This window comes from Polyodon spathula, chromosome 16 (genome assembly GCF_017654505.1).
Source record: "Polyodon spathula isolate WHYD16114869_AA chromosome 16, ASM1765450v1, whole genome shotgun sequence".
NCBI lineage: Eukaryota > Metazoa > Chordata > Actinopteri > Acipenseriformes > Polyodontidae > Polyodon > Polyodon spathula.
In genome coordinates this window covers 8,604,180-8,628,408 of record NC_054549.1, presented here as the reverse complement: position 1 = coordinate 8,628,408, position 24,229 = coordinate 8,604,180, and the positions used below count along the sequence as shown (strand labels likewise).

Here is a 24,229-nt window from a genome sequence, read left to right as displayed (position 1 = left end):
TCAAGGCGATGCGTTGGAAATTTATTTTATACTTGAGTGCAGACCATGAACTAAATACCCGACTCTGGATGAGCCAGTGTGGTAACAGTTACGGCCAAAACCACTTACCCTTTAAGGCGACAGTGGATATTTTTTATTTAAATGGTTTTGTTTGATGTGTCTCTTTTAAAGGGAAGTCCAGTGTGTGTTTTCTCATTTAAATTCAGTAAGCAGTCATTGCTTCTCCTGCCATCTTAACTTCTCAGCCTCTGTCAGTGTTGTTTTGCAGTTCATTTGAACAGGTAAGTATGTCTGAATTCTGGTAGCTGTAAAGACTTGTCTGATTTCCAAGCATTGGTTTTGTTGTTGATTTGAAGTGCTCTCAGTCCTGCTAACCTTTACATTTCAAAGTGTGTTCTGCATTCACGCATGCACTTGGAACATTCGGTTTTGGCAACAAACATTTTGTTACTTTTATTTTTTGTAAATAAAATAAATCTTTTTATTCAGCATCTTTCAAATGTCGCCTGCTAGGGGAAGTTCTGCCAATCAACAGCAAGGGACCTTCACTTGATGGCACTGTAACCTTGTGTTTCTTTTAGCCTATTTGACATATAGCAGCAAATTATCCTTTCAGAACTCAAAACTAGTTATGCAATTTGATCCAGAAAAAATCCTTATTGTCCATTATTCGTTATGTAACATCAAGCGCTACAGAATAAAAGATGGGAGTCAGTGCCGAGAGAAAGGAGAAAGCAGGGCTGAACATACCCCTGGGATAATAAGAATCGCTCTACTCCAGAACAGCAGCTTAGCTAAATCTGCGCAAACTGCTCCAGCACTTTGTGGCGTTTGATCTCGCAGTGTTAGATGCCGTTCTTTTAAGGAGGGAATGAGTTTGCTAGATTTTGTAAGAAACAGTAAGGTAGCACTGTGTGTTCCGTGACCGTGTTCAATACAGAAGGGTAGTTACACTCATTTTAACAGCGCATTGCCTCATATTCTAATACTCCTTGACACATTTAGAAAATAAAAGCTTTGGTTCTGTATTTCTATATGCCACATGGTGGTGAGTAGCCATATTACACTGCAATCGCAGGAATGCATTCTATTACACTAAGAGCTGCTGTAGATTCTAGGTAGGGCAAGAATTCATAATACACGAAGGAGTCTTCATAAAACTAATGCTAATGCTTTTTTTTTTTAACTACTCAAATAAATCAACCCCCCCGTTCTAACCACGTCCAGCCTTTTAAAAGCTTATGGTAAATGTACTGTAACTTGGTACAGTCACTTTGACATTTTCCCAGTTTCCGTGTCTTCCTGTAGTTTCCCATACATCGCAATCCCATGTTCCCACAGCTCAAAACCTTGGGGTAAGTGTCGTTCACCTGACAGCAGTGAGCGAGCGCAGCAGGGCGCACACGACTGGAAATAGAAACAGAGGTTTGTAGAATAGCCGACAGTCAGAAGTAACAAGGGCAACTCTCTTCTCCACTCTGCCCTCCCTGAGCTTTTCAGTAAAAACTCGTCTCGTCAAACTGCAAACTTTCACAGCCCTCTGTTGAATAAAACACTGCTATATTTTTTAAATTTTGGATTCACATCCTGGGTTCCCAAGCGGTGCTCTGTTTCTGCATCTGTTTTCAAAGTGTTCTCCTGTCTTGCCAAAAGGATTATGAGTGTTTGTTTTCTATTGATATGGGCCGATGGCTTTGCCAGTGGATCGGAGGGAATGCTTTGAGAAGCCAGCAGCATGGTGGTATGTTGTTGCTGTAAATAGGTTGCCGTTGTGTGGCATGTGTCCATGTTTTAGAACTGTTTTGCGCCCCCTTTTGCACTTTCGTAGTCCTTTCTGAATGTTTGCAGTTGAATTGTAAAGGAAGGTGGCTAGCCATGCATTTTAATTGGGAAATAATTAACAGTAATTATGATTTCAAATGTAGTGTTCCAAGCGGTTTAGTAATTCATGCATTTTTGTTCTCTGGCGCTAATCCTCTGTGTAATTTGTAATTCTGTTAGTAGTATGAGAACAGCGACAAGCTGGTACAAATATTTATTGCTGTGTAGTTTTGTTTATTCAGTTATTTCTTTTGATTTTATGGTTCAAAAATCTTAGTGCTGAGCACTGTGTTTAATGTTCCTCTGTGAAAACTTGAAACTGAATTTAGCAAAACGATATCCCCAATGATTTCCAAACGATAGCAACAGATAATCGTGTGCTTACCTGTTATTAACGATAGCTTCGGAAAGCAGTGTGCAAAGACAATTTCTTGTGACAGTTTCTTTGCTCTTAACTGTCTTTTAAAACGCAGCCATTTCTCAAAGGGGAATATTGTAATAAAGGCAGAATTGTGAACATGAAGGATAAATACAACTCTGCAGATACATTTACAACAGCTTTCTTATTTATGTACACTTTCAAGTCAGTGTTTTCAGAAGCATTGGTGATATAAATAAGCAGTGCTGCATTTACTGTACACTATCTACCCTGACTGTGATGGTTATATAAATCAGATATAAATATTGACACTTCCAAATTGCTTCGTAGTTCATGATACCGACAAGAAGCCCCGTATCACTGACTGCCACCAGAGGTCGCTCTTTTTCAAATGTTCTGCTTTAACTCAAGGCAAAGGTAATTCAGTCCACCAAGCCCTGAAGGGTGAAAATCGGATTGATCCGTAGTTAGAGTGAAATAATGTCATTTATTGTCTTGTTGGTTGTTAAAATTCACACACATAATGGTTAAAATCCGTTGTGTTGTGTTACTAATGGATGTGCTGAAATGCTTACTGTGTGGTTCTGCTTGAAGTTCTTCAGTTAGTTCATTTAATTTATAGAGCGTTTTATAAAGCATTTCTTGGCTGGTAGTCTGTGGATTACTCTGCTGCATATTGTTTATTATGGCTTGCCTGGTTGCTTTAGTTTTCTTTCATTGGAAAACAGTGTGGGGGGGGGGGGGGGGGGGAGAATATCTAAAATGGCTTTATGAAAACAGATTGCAAACAAGTCTGACACAACCTTCCCTTTAATATCTCTGCCCCACACTGAGCTACCATGAATGCGCTATAAGAATTCGCAGTTACACTTTCTTACCACCGGTGGCACTACATGCTATGCCAAAATCCTACTAGAAGTGTTAAAATTTTAAGGCTGTATATTTGGTAGTCATTTATCTTTTACAGTAATAAGCAGTGTGCAGATGTATTAGAACACCCTATTGCTTCGGTGGTTTTGATTTTGTTGTGCTTATGAAATCAAACCCACTGGAACTGAAAATCTTGGAAAATTGTTAAAGGGAAACGATTGTCCGTTGTAATCGATGACTTAGATAGGCCACACATGCACTTCATTTAAAATAGGAAGAGAAAAAGAACACCTAGCCACAAATGGTCAAATGCATGAGGCTTTTTAGAAGCTGTTTTATTTATTTTTTTTAAGATGCCTAATTTAAACACAAAGTGGTCTGCTTGTTGTTTCTATATCTCCTGATTACTGAGCAAAAATTGAAATCTTCACACCCTACCATACAGGCAGGTATATAACGAATACAAATGACAAACCTTGAGGTGTTCTAATAAATGTGCACACTGCTGTATACTGTGTGTGATGATGATGATGATGAAACCAAGGGGGTTTCAAACCGCTTTCTGTCTTGTACTGCAAGAACAGGTGCGGTTCGTTTGAAAGGGCTGGCTGCAGACAGTGCTGTATTCCAGTGCATCCCCACGTGAGTAGGCAGCCTCTCACCGGACTGGGACAGAAATAAAGTGAAGTCGTTTCTCTTGCTGATATCCATCATCTGCCTCTGATGACGCAAGTCACTTGCTTTCAGAATGCATGTACCGTCTCAAAACACAAGATTAGCTGCGCTGAAGGAAGCTCGGAGTCAGCTGAAGTCCACACATTCTTGCGTGAATTTTTTTTATAGTTTTGGGTGTAGGGGGAAGGGGCATTGACATTCATAAAAGCTGGTCCCAGTGTGTACACGCGAATCACAATGCTTTTATTAAGCACTGCAGTAGTTCAGCGCTGTACCAATGTATGCCTGCAATGAATGAAGCCAAACGTAACCATGTTATGTAATGTAGCGAGCTGTGTCTCTGTCTGAACAGTGCTTCATTAGACATCCAATGAGCGATTCTAATGCTTCACATATGAAGAGTAATGCATACTGCAGCCCTCCGTTTGCACTTTAAATCCAGACAGTTTTATTGATCATGCAGGTACAGGAAAGGCTAATCCCTAAGTCGCAGTAGCATTATAAAATGATAGTGAAACATTGAGAAATTTGGGTAGCTATGGAAACGGAGCTGCTATTCCCTTCGGGCACTGGAAGTGTACAGGATTAGTCTGTGAAGTGGTGCTGGCTGCTGTAAAAGACATGGCTGTTTTAACTGGGTCGTCTCAATTCTGTGTGGAGTGAGGAGGTCTGAGCAATATTCAAGTGAAATATCTGCCTGTAAACCATCTGTCTCATTGCTAATGCACAGCATGCTAAAGTGGAGCAATCTCACTGGTTTAATGGTTTGTAGGGAGGCGACTGTTGGCTTCCGAACAAGTGTTTACTGACAGAAACTGCAGCACCTAAACCACAGTGAAGAAGCGAGCGGTAATGAAGAGAGACCCATACATAGGAAACTGGCATTACTTCGTTTTATTCCAAGTAAATTACCTTGCTTCCAAATTTGAGGTTTTGTGAAGGCCGATTCGTTGTGTGCTTTGACCTGTAATCCTTCTATCCCTGCTTTTGTGCGCAAGCAATCGTTGAATATTTAGATCTACGCCTTACAACTGTAAATTTAAATAATACAAAAGAAACTTCCATAAGTAGATAAGCCAGACAATTGTAAAGCAGCCCCACTAGGGATGCAGATGCATGTCTTAACCTTTTTTTAAAACATTATTTGACCAAATCATAGGTCAACGTAGTTGCTGTCAAAGGCTAGAATGTATTTGTATTTGTAAAGCTGTTTAGCAGTGTTGGCACAGAATTCCGCTGTTTCCATGGGGTATGGGGCTGCTGTGGGTTACCATAGAAACAGTGCTAATGAGGTGGGGCCCTGTCATTCCCTGTGGACCTGCAGTGAAGTGAAATTGCAGGTAAATGGGAGATACAGTCTCTTACAATACTTTTCACACTGGTATTGTGCCTTAATACTATTAGCAAAACAAAGCTTTAGATCGCAGGGGCAGGGTTGAGACACAGCGATGTTGCAGCGGGTATGAGAGAGGAGAACGACTGCGCTGTAATGCAACGCTACCTGCTCTCTGGATACCCTGAAGATTTCAGTCTGCAGCTCCATCAATCCAATACGCTGCTTCACAAGCGCTGAAAAGCCAACTCTGTTGAAAGCAGCAGAAGAAAAAATAAATCTAGAGAGCGTGCAGTGACTGGGATACGAGTAGTGTGTAGAGAGCTATGTTAGGAGTTAATGTCACTGCTGTCTCAGGAGAAGAACCTGCTGATAATGTAGTGGCGCTCCCTGTGTATTTTTTTTTTTTTTTTTTTTTTCACACTGCTTGGCACGCTCCCCAAACAGTACTTGCTATGGTGCTTGCTTTTCCCTTTTGTTTTCAGAGCGAGCTGTGTGTGTCTTCTGTGGCTTGAAGCTTTGCAGTTCCGTCACTGGCTAGCCAATCAGTTCTTATAGATGGTCTGCATTGAGAGAGGTCCGTGTCTCCAGGGCAGTGCTGTGCTCGAAAGAGAGAACGCAGAACGAGGGGAATCATTTCTGAGCTCAAACCCTTTGATGGATGCGTTTGGTGAATTCTTAGCCCCCCTCAGTGCTCCATGCTTGGTTACGCTGCACAGACCCTTCCCAAGCACTTTAATGATAAATAATAAAAAGTGCAATGAAGGGTCACACTAACTATAGTACAGCTGAGGTGCCAGTCAAGAACCCCAGCGTGCTGCCTATTGCAAATCAGAGCCCTGAGTGTGGATTCAGTTAGCAAGAGATGCTGTGGGTTGTTGAATTTGTGCTTTGGCAGAAAATCGCAGGTCTGCTTGCAACTATAATGATGCCTGAAATGGTGCATGAAGAAAGCAGACTGTTTTAACCCTCGTCCCCTCCCTTGGCATGCTGTGCTACTTGTGCGTCTGGTGATGCTGGATGCAGTGTGAAGTGTGATTTATAATTTAAGTTCTAGACAATTCTTTTAATCTGAGTATGCATTTCTCAACTGCAATCTAATTGCTTAGCTGCCATTGTGTTAACAACACACATTCCCATTTTGAGTTGTGTGGGTTGATTGGTTTGTAAGTTGTACTAGCTTTATTTGACTTAAAGAATGGCTTTGATATGGGGACTCTTAAGGTGGCCTTTGTTTCACACCTTATTCCTAGAGCGTTCTTCATCCCCTTATTTACCATAACAGATACTACAGAGGCTTATAACTGCACTGTACAATAATTCCCTTACCTGGGTAGTGATATAGTAGAGAGATTAGAATCACGTGGGACAAGCGAAGAGTAGGAGAGAGTAGGGAGAGGCAGTGGAGTGAGTGAGTGAGTGTGTGTGTGTGTGTGTGTGAGAGAGAGAGAGAGAGTGTGTTTGTATCTCAGGAGCCTGACATCTTAAATTCCTGTCTCCTCCTCTCTGATCAGACTGACTGCTTAGCGAAGGGTTTAGCAGCTAGGCTAGGCTGGACCACACGCTCCCTGCCTGCTGTAAATGAGAGCCACCCCTCTCTTCTTCACCTCCCCGGTCTCACTATGCTGCTCCTTTACACCTTTTTCATTTCTGTTTTAGAATCAATTTACCGTCGCGGAGCCAGAAGATGGAGGAAGCTGTACCGCGTGAACGGGCATCTCTTTCAGGCCAAGCGCTTTAACAGGGTGAGTGCGGCTCTGTGAAGGGATTAAGGGAAGGTCCTCGCTGGCTAGCAGGTATTGATCTGTCCGTTCTCATTGCCTTTTATCTGCAGCTGCTGCTGTTGTCTTCTGGTGTTTTGGTATGCATGCTGCCTGACTGGTTCAGTAATGAATACAAAATAATTCTGCACACTGTAGCAGCAGCAGCAGAGGCATTTGATGCATTATTTAAAACTGGTTGGCCTATTTTATTTCTCAGCGCTTTCGCTTTAGCCTGTTTTATTAGCTTCTGCAATACTCCAGGGGACCGGTTTCTGTATTGCTGCTGATTTATTTATTTTTTAAACTGGGATAGTAATCGCTTGCCTTTTCATGTTTCCCCCCTGAGTGTAATGGTCGTGCTGCCCCCACTGTTTGATGCACCTGACTCCTGCTTTATTGTGCTTCCTTGTTGTTGATCTCCTTCGAAATGCACTTTTTTTTTTGAGTCAAAGGAGCACAAGCTGCTATTATTTGCCTCCAGTGTAAGCAAATCCATTAAAAGAAACCTGTGATATTTCTTTAACCTGCTGGGCTGTAGGGGTTGTGCTGTAAGCACTTTCTGAAGGTTCTGCTTTTCTTTATACATGCTGGATTGTCGACAGAAGCCATGCTTCTACAGAAAGGGTAAGGTTTGATTTCTCGATTTTTGCTTTTTATATAGCCTGCATCTGCAGCCAAGTGCTCAGGAAAACGTCATTAAAAACCATACTGTAAGAACCTGACCGACAATTATACACTTAATTCTGGACCATGACCTTTGAACTCAATTAAGTGGAATTAGAAAGTCAAAAAATTCAACTTCGAGTAAGGCAAGCAGACCCATGCTTGAGATAGTACCATCATCTAACAATAGCCTGCCCCAGTCAAACAGGAACAGTGTCACACAGCTCAGCTTGGGACCTCTTTTGCTTTTTTGTCTTGGCGTGACTAGATGGCTAGTAGCCAGGTATTTCACACTGCCCGTGGAAAATAGGTCATTCATTTTGTGCTAGCTGCTCTCTTTTGTGCTATAATTGGAGTGTCCTACACAAAGACAGCCCCTCCCCTCCCATACCCACAGACACAGGCTTCAGTTTGTTATTTTACACAGAGGTGTCACGAAAGCATCTCAAGGGCTGTATTTACAGGATTACAGTACAGAGAGCCGAGGAGAGGAAACACAGTGTTAGCCTTCCGAGAGGTGTGCGAATGGTCAAGCTGGTGGGACAGTTTATTCCCTTAGCTCATTAAGTGCAATTGTCCTCACTTGAGGACAGGCCGCTTTGTCATTTTTTGGAGCATCTAACTGGCGTCTGCCTTTTTTTTTTTTTTTTAAACAATATTGTTATGGTAACTTTAATTTTGTTAACCGCGAAAGTTAAGTCAAAATGTAACTCTGCAAATAAAGCCCTTCAGGTGCTTTTATGATGGCTCGGTATAAAATAAGAAACTGACGCCTAAAAATTATACATTTTCTTGGTGTTTGCCTACCTGCAGTGATGATAAAGCTGCATTTCCAATGTGTTGAGCTTCATAGCCGGCTGAGATCAGGCTGTTACACTTTGGTTTAGCATTTTGTTAAAATGCAGTGCGTTGAAATATAGCCGCAACACTCAATCTCACAGAAAACTGTTACTGCTTTCCAGATTGCAGATAAGGAGGACATCCATTAACCTTGCAAAAACTCTTCTAGCTTTATTCGATATCATTTTTTCCGACAAGGATGCGAGAGCCATTTGTTTTGTTGCACGCGACAAGCAAGCTAATGGTGCGAACCAATCTGGAGGAATAAAGAATCTTAAACTGTACTTATTGTAAAGCAAATGTCTTTGGCTGTCTCTTTAATTGATGATCATGTTTGTCTGCTGCTAATGTGTATGCAGCCGTTCCTTTTTACACATGTCCTATGCAGCTTTCAAGGACAGAGTCTCAGTGCACAGTTGGTAGAACTTCCCCATTGCAATGTGAAAAGCAGCAGTGGGCGTTTTTTGCCAGCCGCCCTAGAAGATTAAACATCCACAGGATGGCAGGGCATTGCCAGTAATAGATTGATCTATCCCATACAGTAGACCTGTATTCGCCTTACCGTACGTGCTGGTGCGTGTGCATAGCTGACTGTGCAGCTCTCTTTGAATGAACTGTGAGAGAACATGGATGCGTTAAGAGCAGCAGAAATGCCTGTCTGTGTTACTAAGCCTGTCACAGATGTTGGTCATGCATGAAACTGTGTTGGTCCTTCACACCAGGGTTAACCTTTTACAGTGATCGGAGTCGTTAGGAGTTCTGTTGCTCCAGTAATCATTTCAGAGGGTGTATTCCAGTTAAATCCACTGTGGCTGTTTTGAAAACTGCTGTTGTACAAGTTGGAAGTAATAAAGTTAATGCACCCTGTTAGCTGTTCTTATAAATGTGAACTCTGACTGGTCTGCTATTAATGCGCCCACTTTAGTGCTGAATGCTATTTATTTATTCAAGGGATTCTCTGTGTCATCTACAGTATAGACAGGATTGCTGTAGCTGGCTCAAACTGCTGCTGCATCAAAGCATTCACACGTTCTGGAATGTGTGATTCTGTTCTGCACAGCTGGTGATGTCACTGTCCAGTCTGATACAATGTGCTTGCTCTGATTTCTTCTCTGTCTGTCTGTCTTGCCTCCCACAGAAAGCTTACTGTGGCCACTGCAGTGAAAGGATATGGGGTCTCGGAAGGCAGGGCTACAAGTGTATCAACTGCAAACTGCTGGTCCATAAGCGCTGTCACAAACTCGTTCCTCTGACCTGCCAAAGGCATATGGTGAGTTCAGATAGCTTCTGTTTGTCTACCAAATGATCATTAATCACCTCCCACTCTGACACACTGCGTGCTCGGTACATGATCACAACAAGATCCAGATGCATACATGGCCCCAGGCTTTCTGACTAGTCATAAACTATATATATATATATATATATATATATATATATATATATATATATATATATATATATATATATACACTACATACTGCCCTAATGAAAAAAACAGTAGTGACAGTTTTGACCCCCAGTACCTTACAAAACTTGGAACATTCACTGTGTGTGCCTGGAACTCATGGAAATCAGTGAGTTTTAAAGTCATATCTAGCACGACCACCTTGAACGACTCCTGTTATAGAAGCACCTGACTGCATCATGTCAACAAAGCGCCGGCATTTTTATGATGTATTTTGACACAACAGCACTTGGGTGTTTGTACCTGCAGGATCTTAGATATATATTGCTGTCTGGCAGGCACTAAAAAAAAAAAAAAAAACGCTCAAAGTAGATAGTCACAGTAGCTGAGGCTTCAGATTAGGGCCAATTAGTAAACTGTACAAATGTAGAATACCAGATTTAGAATCTAGGGCTTGGTGGCAAGAACTCTGTGTGCCCTTGGTTTGGATGTTGAAAAGCATTCAAAATAGCTTTTCCTAATGTCTGAATTGGAACGTAGCATTTTGGGAGAGGTCAGGGCCATGTTAGTCTGGGTGTCCACTGCAAGACCTACAAACGCCCAGCACCTTTTATTTTATGTTTTGAGAGTGCCCTGGCTTACTGCACCTGTGTATCTTGCACAGAAGAGTTTCTGGAGATCCGGTTTCACTGCATGGAAATCCCAGGCTCCTTGTGCATGTCTTGACTCACTTATTGCTGTATTTTCTTTCCAATATGCATTACCTGCCCCCTCTGGCTTGTTAGAGTATCAACACTGTCTGAGATATTAAACTAAAGAACAGGGCTGGTGCCACTGAGACCTCCCCGTATCAAACGATGCAGCTTCTGGCAAAAAAATGAACACAGTAACGCGTGATACTAACCAAAGGAGGAGACACTGTGGAAAGCACATGATTCTGTTTTATACACTGTGGTGGATTCGGCTGCATTCTTTTTTCATTCTTCACTCTTCAGTTTATTTTTCCAAATGCATCCGTGTACGTTTATCACCCCCCCCCCCCATTCATGTTATCGCTCTCCTCTGATCTCAAAAGCGAAACCGGGTTAGACGAGGCTAGAGCTTGTTTTTTGTCTAACTCGTTGTTCTCGTTTGAGGACGGGCTAATTTTGTATTGTTTTTGGAGCATTTTTAACTGGTATCGACCTGTTCTTTTCATTAACTATGTTATGGTAACTTACTCAAATTTTGTTAACTGCACAAGTGAAGTCTAAATGTAACTCTTAATTCTGCAAATGCAGCCCTTCAGATGCTTTTGTGACACCTTAATATATAATAAAAAAGCTTAAAAATGATCAATTTCTTGGTGTTTTCCTCCACCTAGCCTTCATTTTCTGTGTTGAGCATCATAGCTGGTGTGACATTTCCCTGGTCTGACTAGCTGGGTGATACTGACCTCAAAATAGGATGCAGCAGTTTGTAGCCAGAACAAGGATTTACATTTTATTCTGTAAAGAAATATTGATTTGGAACATATCAAATTACATAAATACTGCTTGTACTTTTTTTGTTTTTGTTTTTTTTTTCCCCAAAAGAACCATGAATTTGATCCTCAGTGGGTTAACGGTATCCTATTTAATGGTGCAGGTATAGGTAAAATTTGTATGGAAAGGAGTTAATTGTCCTTCTGTATTTCCCTAGGATCCGGTCATGCCATCCCAAGAGCCGCCAGTGAATGAGGAACACGATGAAGTCGAACTCCCTTCTGAAGAAACAGACGGAAGTAGGTTTTCTAAGAGAGGTTTTGTAATGTCAAGTGTATGTATGCAGGTACAGCCGTGTGGAGATGTATCGGAGCGGGTGCTGCTGTAGTTTGGTGATTTGTTGTGTGTGTGTGAAGTCAAACCACTGGAAACGAAAATTTTGCAAAATTGAAAAAACAGGCAAATTAGTGACTGTCTAATTTTAATTGATGGCTTTAATAGGCCACACATTTAAAATAGTAAGAGAAAAGGAATACATAGCTGCAAATGCTAAAATGCATGAGACTTTAGTTGTTGTTTTAAGATGCCTAATAAAAGCACAAAGCGGTCTGACATTTTCACACAGAAGTGCCTATATTTCTGTATCACTGATTATTGACTGAAAATTGAAATCCTCACCCCCCGAAGTTTTCATGCAGGTAGGTATATAAAGGATATCAATGACACATATTGAGGTGTTTTAATAAATGTGCACATGACTGTATGTAGGTACGTGACCCATTGTAGATTCACAAGATGTAGTTGTTAAATGAAAGGGCTGTCCTTTGGCTGAGACAAGAAACTGTAATCCTTGTACTTCAAAAGAACAGGGACTGTTAATCTAGCTGTTTAGTGTTAATTCCACTGCAGACCTGACCAGAATCCTTTTGCATGGTCAACTTTAATCCAAAAAGTCAACGGTTGACCTCTGCAGTTTGTAAATGTGAGTGTGCTGTGGTGCCCTCTAGTGGCTGCTAGCTTATATCACAGGGCACTTCTGCAGTAGTGAGTTTAATTATTAAACTCAAGTTGTGATCACACACCAGTATCTGCTAGCACATTATTATATGTGAATGCAAATCGTAAAAGAATATCACCCATCAAAAAAGTACTATTGTAGCACTATGTTATAGTACTTTATAGCAATTTGCTGATTCTGTGTCTCTCTTTCTCGCTCGCTGCTGTGTATTTTTTTCTTCTCTTAGTTCAATTCATACCACACAATCGGACACTGGAAAAAGGGGAAGATGATTCAGAGGTGAGAGAGAGGAGTAAAACCAGGTCCTCGCATCCACGCAAATGAAAGTAACATCAGTCAAGCCATCAAAAAAAAAAAAAAAAAAAACCCACGCAGCTTTAATTGTATCCACTGAAGTAGGGGTCAAGCATGACTTCCTTGCTGTGCTGCGGGCGTGCTGTGGTTACTGTCTACTCACTGTGTTCACTGCTTGGCTTCATGCTCATGCCTTACAGTCATTCAAACATTGACTGCTGATATTTTTGGTGGAACATTTCTGTTATCATCTGTCACGCTGGTTATGAAACAATCGGTAGAAGCCGTTCAGAATTAAATTTGTTATCATTTTATATATATATTTATATACACACACATGACTGACTAGCCAAAATTCCATTGACCTGCTACCAATAAGTCATAGCTCTGTCAACTGAGTCGCTGTAGCACATCTGTTGCATTTCACAGTACGTTCAGTCTTGATCTGTCATGCCTTGCTTGCTACCGAAGCGGTGCTTTCTCGTGAAATCAAGGAGACCCTGTGCCAGTGTGTCTCCTCACTCTGTGCAGGATCTCAAGCCGGTGCTGGACGGGATCGATGGGATTCAGATCTCCCAGGGGCTGGGGCTGTCGGACTTCGACCTGATCAGAGTGATTGGCCGCGGCAGCTACGCCAAGGTCCTCCTGGTGAGGTTAAAGAAGAACGAGCAGGTCTACGCCATGAAGGTGGTGAAGAAGGAACTGGTGCACGATGATGAGGTGAGCACATACACACACACACACAGGGCTTGGAACTGGTGCACGATGATGAGGTGAGCACATACACACACACACACACAGGGCATGGAACTGGTGCACGATGATGAGGTGAGCACACACACACACACACACACACACACACACACAGGGCATGGAACTGGTGCACGATGATGAGGTGAGCACATACACACACACACAGGGCATGGAACTGGTGCACGATGATGAGGTGAGCACTGACGCACACACACAGGGCATGGAACTGGTGCACGATGATGAGGTGAGCACAGACACACACACACAGGGCATGGAACTGGTGCACGATGATGAGGTGAGCACAGACACACACACACAGGGCATGGAACTGGTGCACGATGATGAGGTGAGCACAGACACACACACACAGGGCTTGGAACTGGTGCACGATGATGAGGTGAGCGCGCACACACACACAGGGCATGGAACTGGTGCACGATGATGAGGTGAGCGCGCACACACACACAGGGCATGGAACTGGTGCACGATGATGAGGTGAGCGCACAGACACAGACAGGGCTTGGAGTCTCAGCCTATTGAAACTCGGCTTTGTTTAATAGGAATGCAGAGGTTTTTTTGCAGTGCAGGGTGGGATACACTGCAAGATGTTAACATTAATTGACTAGACCTGACCTGAACCTGATTTGCATAACACGTTTTTTTTTTTTTACCTGAAACCCGTTGGAGTATGGGTTGGGTCTCTGGTCCTCGGGTCTGTCTGGTCCCATGAAGACCTAAAATACAGTAGTTCAGATTTTTTTGACCACTAGGTGGTAGCATTACATTAGTGATGTCTCATAAGCGGTCCCCCTTTTATTTGCGCTCGTTCATTCTTATTGAGCAAGCCGTTCCTGTGTTTGTGCTTTCCTTGTGCTGAATTGGGGAGCATCTAATACTGACAAAGGGGCTTGGGAATGTGTGTATGTGTTAATATATAGAACAGAAAGGGTTAAACCTTTTGAATTAAGCACAGCATGCAATAAAAAGTACCATGAAGCTTCGGAAACACTTAATATGTTTGAACGGGATGCAAAGAACGTATTTAAGCAAATATATATATAATTATGAAATCTGTTTGCTAAATGCAGTTGGCTAGATACTCGAAGCTATTTATTTGAAATAGTTATTCTACTTGCAGGTCTCTTTGGGTTTGTTTTTCCTTTGTTTGTCAATTCCAAGCACTGCTGTGACAAGGCAGCAAGTTGATACACCTCAGCTCACTTCATTCATGCACGTGAACATTGCAGATACCATGAGAACAAAAGGAAGCTCCTAGTGTGAATTGCTCTGATTTAAGACTGGCAGGTGGGGGCATTGACAGGTGCCATGTGCGACACTGCCCTTTAGTTTGGAATTCTGTAATGCAGTAAATCAATCTGTTGGGTTACTGCAGCTAATCTGAAAGGTACCTTCTAAACACATGGTGCATATAGATGTGTATACATGTGTGCATGCTGTAACGTACTGTATTTGAAATCCCGACCCTGTTTCCCTGCAGTGGTATTTGTGACTTTAAGCAGGCCAGGTCTGCTTTGCTAACACTTACCTGTTTTTTTTGTATTTCCAATTCCACCTGAGAAAAGAGACCTCCAATCCTGCTAAATGTATTGATCATCTCTACCACAAGCATCCGGATATCTCTCGGATTGTAAACCCCTTTGCCAAGCGCACGGCCTGGTGTAGGAATACCACCTCCTTCTCTGTACAGCACCTAACATGGCAGCTGCATAAACTGTGCTTCAGTGCAAGCGATTCTCATGTTCACTTACACTTTGTTTGTCAACTTGTTTTCCAGTCCTGGGACTTTTGAAGGAATTGGAAAAGCCAAAAAAAGAAATCTTTGTAAACCCAGCTTCCGTTTCCTTTTGTGTTTTTAATAAGTAATGACTTCCAGACCAGCTCCAGTGAAACTCTGGCAGCTACGAACACTCGGTGCTGAGGAAGCACAAAGATATCTCCTATTGTTCGCTCACTGTGTGTTTTCAAACTGTCAGAATGACGAATTGCATTTACCAAGTGAGAGCTAAAGCTGTAAAGATTTAATTCAGCTGTTTTTCGTCAGTGTTTCTACTTTGTAACAGAGCGTGTGTAAGGATGCGATTTACTGCAGGAGAATCTAAATGAGATTCCTTGTCTTGTCTATCTGTGTTAAACTGTTTCAGTGCTTTCCCGTACGTGTAATTAAAACTGTGTGCTGTAGCACCAATGCAATTATTTAAGATTGGTAAGAACAGTACTTAATCAATTTCTATAAAGCTGAGGGTGGTTTACCGTTATCACAAAAATCCCTTGTAATTTATGGTAATGTATTTGATAATGCCTCAGACTGTCTGAGTGCATGTGTTAACGAAGGGTAGATGTCTGGAGTGCTCATAATCTTTATTGTACAGTGATAAATATAGCTAGGTAAGTCTGAAATCCTTTGCAAGCCTTTGCAAACTCGCAGGGTTTAATTCACAGTTAAAAGGGGGTGGTTGATCCAGGGAGCTCAGTGCATGGTAAAAACGTCTGTCTCTAATGAAGCTGTGCCCTTTCTCGGAGGTCAGAGTGAACACATTATTTAAAAATGACATTTTGGGCTACCTGAAACAGGTCCCTTGCATTAATTCACACTCTGCCTATAATAATGTTGTGTCAATAAGGGGTAGCTCTGAATTCTAGTATGACAGAAGGGCTGATGGTATAGCGGCTGATTTACGCTTCGACATACAACATAAATGCTACTGAAGTGAGGTCAAACTAATCGAAATGCAGAGTTCTAGAACGTTCAGATGAGGCGTTCCGTAGAAGAATGCGGGTTCAGGCTCCGTCCTGCTCTCTGAATGTTTGCAAGGCTGGGATGGGAGGTGGATGAGTTGAAGTGAAGGGTTAATAATATTCAGCTCGTTTCAGAAGGGAAACTGGTTTTCCGGTTGCACTTGCAGCTCCAGATTCAGCACAATGACAGCCTTTTCTGCAAATGCAATAAACCCATAAAATAGGGACAGAATTAGCCTTTCTCACTCAAAGGGGGGTCAGCGGATCAGCCAGGCTGTGTATGGGAGCATTGCCTGACGAATTAAGTACCAAATCTGTATCGGGCAAAACTAAATGTGTTCAATAAAAGCTGTTGTACTTCATGTTCTTTTGTTTGTTTGTTTGTTCACATTAAAACGAGTTCCTGAGCAGGGTTATTAAAGAGGGAGGGAGAGCTCTGTTTCCTCCTCTGTTATATGTCAGCAGGCGGAAAGGGCTCATTTCGCTGGTAAAAATAGATGTACTATTGTAAGCAATTTCTCAAAGCCTATAACTCGGTGCCTTTTTAAAAAAAAAAAAAAAAAAAGAAAAAATTAGTTTTGTTTTTTTCTAAAAAATGTAGTCGTTGCCAATTTTATTTTTATTATTTTCTCCCAATTTGATATGTCCAATTATTTTTAGCTCAGCTCAGCACTACCACCCCCGCGCAGACACACTATGCAGCCATCTCGGAGCTACAGGGTCGGAGGACAGCGCAGCTCTGGGCAGCTTACAGGCAAGCCCGCAGGCACCCGGCCAGACTACAGGGTTCGCTGGTGCGCGGTGAGCAGAGGACAGCCTGGCCGTCCTAAGCTCCCCCACACCCGCCACGGCCCAGATTTGGGGGGCGACACCACTGGTTGAAGTTTGAATTGAGAAAGTGGGAAAGCTTTTAGGATCCAGCCACAGAGTTACAGTGCAGTTCACTGCAGACAGACAGCCTCTTACCCCAGAGCTCTCATTAGACGCTGGCGTCTAGACGAGACAACCCCAGCAGGTTGTCAGCCCCACGACCTACTGATTTTTCAAGTGGCTTTTCAGCTCATACAGATGTGCTGTTTGATTGGTCCGCAATACCATGGTTAGGTATTTTCAGCTGGTGCTCCTTATCTGTGTGCATGTGAAGTAAGAAAGAAATATCTCTATCAGCTGCAGAACTAGCTGATGGTTTGTTATAGTGCTGATGTACAGTTGGATACACAGACCATGTCGGCTCTTTACCAAATGGGCCATGAACGGAAAATCATAGAATGTGTAATATAAACACCTCCTTTGGTAATATAAATCACTACGGCTCTGTAGTAGCTAATTGATTTTCTAACATGTGAGCTCTCAAGGCCAGCCTTAGACTTCTAGAGTGTGTGTATGTATATGGAAACATTTTTACTGCACGAACACAAAGCATAACCACGGCTTATTCAAGCTCTTGCCAGTTAAGTTGATAATGTCTCCTCCGCTCCCGCGAGTCGGAAGGTCCCGATCCCTGGAACTCAGGGCTTTGCCACTCTAGCGTGTCCTGCAGTCTACAAGGGGCTGAATGGAAGAGGTTTGCAGAAGGGAGCTGGGGGAAAAAAATGAAAGCAGTTGCACCCGAACAATGATTGCGCACAGCTCTGAGAGGTTTCTGCTTGTGTGTGAGAGGATAGCAATGAAGAGGAATGTGTGTGCTGCCGGACCGAGGGCACGAACGCAATTCGAATGCGCGCTGTTTTTAATGCGTTTCGCATCCCTGTGTCTGCTTTATCATTTTTTTATTTTCTTTGGTTCGCTGTGTGTGTAACGTTTCCATCTGTCGGCATATTACTGCAGGGGATCTTGCACTGGTTACAGTGTGTTACCCAATTGATTTGAAAGTTGCCGTAATACAAGGTCCTTCGTGGATTAGGTCCATCCTATCTCCAAGAACTACTAACTCCGCCCAGTCCTGTTCTCTCTTTGAGATCAGAAAGTACAGAACACTTTGTTAAAAAAAAGATCTTAAATCAGCTGGAGCCGGAGCTTTGTGCTGTCTGGCTCCTCGTTTGTGGAACTCTATTCCGGCTGACGTTAGGCAGGTTCAGACATTGGATTCTATTAAAACTAAATTGAAAACTTACTTTTTTAATGTGCTTTCATGTGATTGGTTGTAGCTGGAGTGTTGTACATATGAATGCTCTTGTGTTGTTTTTAACTTTACAGATCGCTCTGGGATGTATTATATTTTATTGTATTTGTCTGTACATTGGCAGGGGCAACTTCTCTTACCCACGGAGAACAACTAAAATTGAGTGTAAAAAATTTGACTAGAGTGTGTGTGTCTGTCTATCTATCTGCATAATGACAAAATATCAGTCTCTGATTTTCTTTTAAATGTGTGTTGGGAAAGCATAGTTGAGCTGTATGCATTTTTTTTTATTTTGTGTGTCCTAGCCAGCCAATTAACTGTCCTGGAAGTGAATAACAACCCTTGGTTGAAGCCTGGCTGCACTGTCTTGGTTGTTTTGTAACTGGGCGTGTGGTTTTGAGTCGGCTATATTGTGCTGTGTAACTGTGGCCTCTGCCACAGTGGTGCTCGTGGAAACACTTTGGGAAGCTCATCGTCTCCGTATTTCTCTCCTAGGACATCGACTGGGTCCAGACAGAGAAGCACGTGTTTGAGCAGGCCTCCAGTAACCCCTTCCTCGTCGGCCTTCATTCCTGTTTCCAGACAGAGAGCCGGTAAGACGTCCTTTCTTTACAGCCCACGCCGAGTCCTGAATGTAAAGCTGCGGCGCTCATACGACTGTTTAGGAACCAGCCCTAGGAGAGTGAGAGAGATGTAGTATTTTTGTGCTGAATCTCTGCTCTGTTTTAGCGAGAGCTGAAGAGACAGGGAGGCGAGACGAGGGCGCCTTAGGGCTACACAGAGCCGGGGCGTGACGCATGCTGAACTAATGGGGAGACTGGTCAGCTTGCGCGGGGAATGGGCTGAATGCAGGCTTTCACAACACTGAAACTTGATCAAATTGACATTTTAAAGTTTTTGACTTGTCAAACTGTATGATAAACAGCATCGCTACAGTGTGGGTCAGAACTCTCCCAGGTTCTGCTGCTTTTTTTTTTTTTTTTTTTTAGAACCCACTATTGTGTTGTTCATAGCAACAATTTCTGCTTTCATTTGTTGTGTGACTTCCATCAAGGGGGTGAGATTGGGACTAGGCACCTAATAGTCAGTGGCAAGCAAGTTTATTCATGTTCAGGGAGGTGAAACAAAGTGGAAATAACAATGCACCGTGTTTATTACATTGAGGAGTGAATGGGCTTCCGGGATAACTGAGGAACTGGAAGGGATATTTTTAGGTTGCTACATCTTGTACCAGTATACAAGTCTAAATGCACAAACATTGATCGATTTGGCTCAGTGCATTGCATGCTATTTTTTTGGGGGGGGGGGGGGGGGGGGGGGGGGGGGGTTTGCAGTCTTAAAGTAACCAAGACATGCCACCTGATTTAAGAGCAATACAGCAAGGTTAAACCAAGCGTAAGTGAAAATTACAGTGAGATTCCCGTTAAGACGTAGTGTTTACTGCTGCCAGACCAATTTCCCCACAACATGCTCTGCTTTAACTTAATTACATTTTCCATAGTCGCACAAACGCCTTGTCCCAATTCCCCGTGGCAGTAAACAGTAAAATATGAAGGCTTAACATGACCCTGGAATAGTTAGCAATAAAACGAAGCAGAGTACAGGTTGTGGTAATGTCCCTCGCGATTTGTGTTTTTCATTTTCTAAGCAATTGATTTCTCTGACTTATTTTATAGCAGTGAATGGGCCCGGTACCCATGTTCCAGTGAGTAATAATAATATAAATTCAGATCGCTGCAGTGAGTTTTCAATGCATTATACATTAAGAACAATGGTATTTGCTGCCCTCTTACTCTAGTAATCTTTTTGTAGCCTTCCTTTCCTAGTCTCTGATGCTTGCTGAGTATGTTTCTTTGTTCTTTCAGATTGTTCCTGGTTATCGAGTATGTGAACGGCGGTGATCTCATGTTCCATATGCAACGGCAGAGAAAGCTTCCGGAGGAGCATGCACGGTAGGGTGCTTTCATTCCTATCTCCAATGGTTTCTTAAGCTCTCCCTCCAGGCAAACGCATAGTCCAGCACATTGCACTTCACGGTCGGTTGATTCAGCGTTTTTAAGCTGAGTTTCACACCTTTTGGACGCTCAGCCAAGGCCAATTTAATCCGTTCCCCTGGCATGCTGATATCTGTTGTGCAGTGTGCGAATCAATCTGAGGCTGTCAGGCATCCTGGGCATAACTGGAAATATTGCTTGACTATTTCTTTCAGGAGTGAAATCTATTTGAGCAAAGAGCAACAAATGCATATAAATTGTCTGTGCAGAGCAGATAGTCAGTGGGACGCAGTCGCCCAGTTTAACGGAGAGAATCAGCATTAATATATGATATTCTCTATGATGCCTGACTTGTTTATGGCAAGGTTATTAGATGGTAGAAACATAATTCAGAAGTGAAAAGGTGTTGAAAGTGAAATATGTTTAATGTACTTGGGTTAAAACCCAGTTCTTTGCATTCGTTCGCTCCTGTGTAACTGCATGGGAGCAGGGAGCGTGATCTTGCTAGAGTATGCAGCTCTGCTTTCTGTCTCTAGGTTTTATGCAGCTGAAATTTGTATTGCTCTAAACTTCCTCCATGAGAAAGGGATCATCTACAGGGACTTGAAACTGGACAATGTTCTGTTGGATTACGAGGGACACATCAAATTAACAGACTACGGGATGTGCAAGGTGAGAGCAAAACCAGGGACTGGATTAGCCCCGTGTTTTTGATAAACACAGCCGCAGGACTGGCTAGTCAGGTCAAGAAGTAAAATGTCCACATTGCCAGTCCATTATCGAAGTGTAAGATTTTGGATTTAATTTTGCGTATGTGATTTTTAAAACACTACTTTTGATTAATATATATATATAAATATATATAATATAAAAATGCCATTTGTATATTCTGCTTCACAATATTGGAATCCCTTCCAGCAGAACTGAACATCAAGTAGCTATTCTGGTGAAATATTTCATATGAATAAATCCGCTGTCATGGGTCAATGCTGTTGATGTAATTTCCTTCATGCGCTGTGACAAGGGCTCTGCTCAAGTGTGTCCAGCTGCTTATATCTTGGTAAGGAAATGTGTTAAACAGCCTGTCATTCCAGTGTTACTCTCCACAGGAGGGTATAAGACCTGGTGACACTACAAGTACCTTCTGTGGGACTCCGAACTACATAGCACCTGAAATACTCCGGGGAGAGGACTATGGTATGTTGCTGATGGGTTGCCTGTACACACGCAGAATAAATAAAACCAGACTTCAGATGTGCCAAGGTGACAATGACACCCATTTCTTTAAATTTCCACTTAAGCTTGAAGAGACTCACGAGGTCCTGAAAGCCAGCATTTTTACATCGCAGTTTATCCAAAAAACCTTCTTCAAATCCGTTATCCCTGTTACCTTGACGAACACTGCAATCTCTTTTAATAGCTCCAGAATGGAGACTGTGTTCATCGTCACGTCAAGATTAGTCTCGCCAAGTATTCCTAAGAGATTGTGTTGTGTGCTTGAAATATCTGTATGCGTTCGGAACTGTACAGAAAGATAACTAAATCAATCAGTCCTGGGTCTTGTGCTGAGTCATAAAATAGAGAGTAATACATGAATTTCATACCCACCCAAGGGGTTGCATGCTGCATTCTCTAAACATGCCACTCCCATGAGGATGGGCATTAAACAGTCATTTCTCACAGTTGTGTGCTGCTCTGTTTCTGGTGTTAATGAGCGCATGCCTCCCTGTAATAACCTTGCATTGTGCAGTAAGCACACTAATTGTTGCTGCTGTAATCCTGCTTGTTCCGGGGGTGGCCAGGTTTCAGCGTGGACTGGTGGGCTCTGGGGGTCCTGATGTTTGAGATGACGGCCGGAAGATCCCCGTTTGATATCATCACAGACAATCCTGACATGAACACAGAGGAGTACCTGTTCCAAGGTTTGTGATGCACCGAGGCGTTCTGGGTTGATGATGGAGGGGGAGGGGGAGTCAGAAGTAACTCAGATTGCCTACAAAACAGCATTATACAGGCACCATGATGCACTGCACTGATTCTCTGCAGTGGTGTGTTGTTTTTTTGTTGCCTGCGTTGGTTTAACTCGAAGGATTACGGTTCTGTCTGGATCTTGCTAAAGAGCAGGTCCAGTTGCTGCCTAGCGGTGTCCAGCTACGTTTTAAAGCGTTAGTGTGGTGGAAGCTGTTCCAGGACCAGTGCTGCTGCAGATTTATGGTTCGAGGCGAGTTACAGAGGCACATTGTTGTCTCTGGTCCTACTTTTAAAACATTTATCTTGTACTCCTAACAGAGCCTTTCCTGCTTACACAGTAGACAGTAGATCAGGGGGCGGCCAGCCCTGGTTCTGCAGAGCTGCAGACTCTTCTGGTTTCCATTCCTCAAGTTCTCAATTACTTACCCACTATTTTGGTCGATACAAACCAGGACCAGGGTTTTCCAGTAGATGAGGTTTTGATAGAAATTTTATTTTAGTTTTAAAAGTTTTAAAAGTTTTTTTTTCTTGTGCAAGAACAGCCGATTGTGAACAGCAGACATGCTTGAAGGATAACACTGCCATCCCTGTTTATAAATACAAGCTTTACAATACTGATATATTTCCTATATGTGTGTTTTATTATTTTATTATTTTTTCTTCCTTTTCAGTTATTCTTGAAAAGCCCATTCGCATTCCAAGATCTCTCTCTGTCAAGGCCGCCAGCGTTTTAAAGGGCTTTTTAAATAAGGTAAGTCAGGAGTTTGACACGCCGTCTCCTTTCGAGTACACCCACACATGAGCAGGACACACAAAGCAGGGGCTGGGGACATTATCACATCAGCTCTACCTAACATAGTCTCATTTTACTGGCAAGAAGATCCTTTCTCTGACACGCTCTCGCAAATCACGTGCCTGTATTGGTTGGCTGAAAACAGCAGGGGTTTGCAGAAACTGCAGTTCCAACAGTCAACCACTGGGTGTCGCGTATTCTGTACAAAATTTTTATTCCGAAAACTCCCATTTACTGTAGCACCAATGTAAATATAAACAGCTGCCATTTGAGTTCCAGTGCTGGGGGGTAGCAAGAAATGAGCGGCTAAACTAATGGAAACAAAAACATGCATTTTATTAAAACTAAAATTAAAAAATCTCCTGTCCATAGTCAGACAATTAGTTTAATTGTTGTTTTGTATATACTGTACTGTCCTCAGTTCTGTGAGTCAGTGGAGGAGTGAGTCATTGCCACAATTCTTTTTTTTTTTTTATGTTATTGTGAAAGCAGATATGCTACTTGGCTACATATAACACACAACATTGTTTATTTAAAAATGTATGATGGATCATTTTTAATAGTATCTATACATTTTACACCAGGAGACTTTGCCTTTTGTATATACAGTCATCTTAGCTCGTTGCCTTAATTTATCAGCCTCCCTAGCTTAGATAATGAACACATCTGTGTCAACATGTTTTAGACCAAATTTTACTCCTCATTCGTACGCACTGTGGGAGCATTTATTCTTGTGTGTGCACTGCTGTATATACAATGAAAAAGTGTTTCGGGTTATCCGTCCTTCAGTTGGGTTTACGAGAGTTTCATAATTAAAACCGGAGGAAATTAAGATGATGTTGCAAAGTGAAATCCATGTGATCTGTAGGACCGAACCAGCTTGTTTTTGTTCCACAGGACCCTAAAGAAAGACTTGGGTGCCAAGTGCAAACAGGATTTTCAGATATCAAGTCGCACACCTTCTTCCGCAATATAGACTGGGACCAGGTAAGAGACTGTGCCTCACCGAGAGAAAGGAACTGACGCTGAGGTGCAAGCCACATGAGTTTGGATGCAAGGTCTTTACAGCACAATGCCATGTGCTCTCTTGCTTATGAAGGGACAATGCTGTTAACAGCTTTGGGAGATTAACAAGCAACTAAGAAGATTCAATTAGGTAATCAAAGGTATGACTATAAGCTGTTTTGTGACATTTTAATAATTTTTCCTTTCATGATGTCTAATTGCATTTTGGTGTAAAGACCTTGATACAGTGTTTTAAACATGGATCACTATGGATATCCCTGTACACTTTCTTCCTTTTTGTGGGTCA

At 42.4% G+C, this 24,229-nt stretch overlaps 1 protein-coding gene across 3 annotated transcripts in view; it reads left to right on the top strand.

The window, feature by feature from the left end:
- prkcz (protein kinase C, zeta) overlaps positions 1 to 24,229 on the top strand; it is a 77,635-nt gene that overhangs the window by 41,904 nt on the left and 11,502 nt on the right. For all 3 annotated transcript variants that reach the window (XM_041273519.1, XM_041273518.1, XM_041273520.1), the window contains 12 exons: positions 6,738 to 6,823; positions 9,483 to 9,614; positions 11,433 to 11,514; positions 12,460 to 12,512; positions 13,059 to 13,247; positions 18,655 to 18,752; positions 20,025 to 20,111; positions 20,690 to 20,825; positions 21,263 to 21,350; positions 21,956 to 22,075; positions 22,796 to 22,875; positions 23,815 to 23,904. In XM_041273519.1, the coding sequence (XP_041129453.1) occupies positions 6,738 to 6,823; positions 9,483 to 9,614; positions 11,433 to 11,514; positions 12,460 to 12,512; positions 13,059 to 13,247; positions 18,655 to 18,752; positions 20,025 to 20,111; positions 20,690 to 20,825; positions 21,263 to 21,350; positions 21,956 to 22,075; positions 22,796 to 22,875; positions 23,815 to 23,904 (1,241 nt within the window). The remainder of the gene's footprint in view (positions 1 to 6,737; positions 6,824 to 9,482; positions 9,615 to 11,432; positions 11,515 to 12,459; positions 12,513 to 13,058; positions 13,248 to 18,654; positions 18,753 to 20,024; positions 20,112 to 20,689; positions 20,826 to 21,262; positions 21,351 to 21,955; positions 22,076 to 22,795; positions 22,876 to 23,814; positions 23,905 to 24,229) is intronic.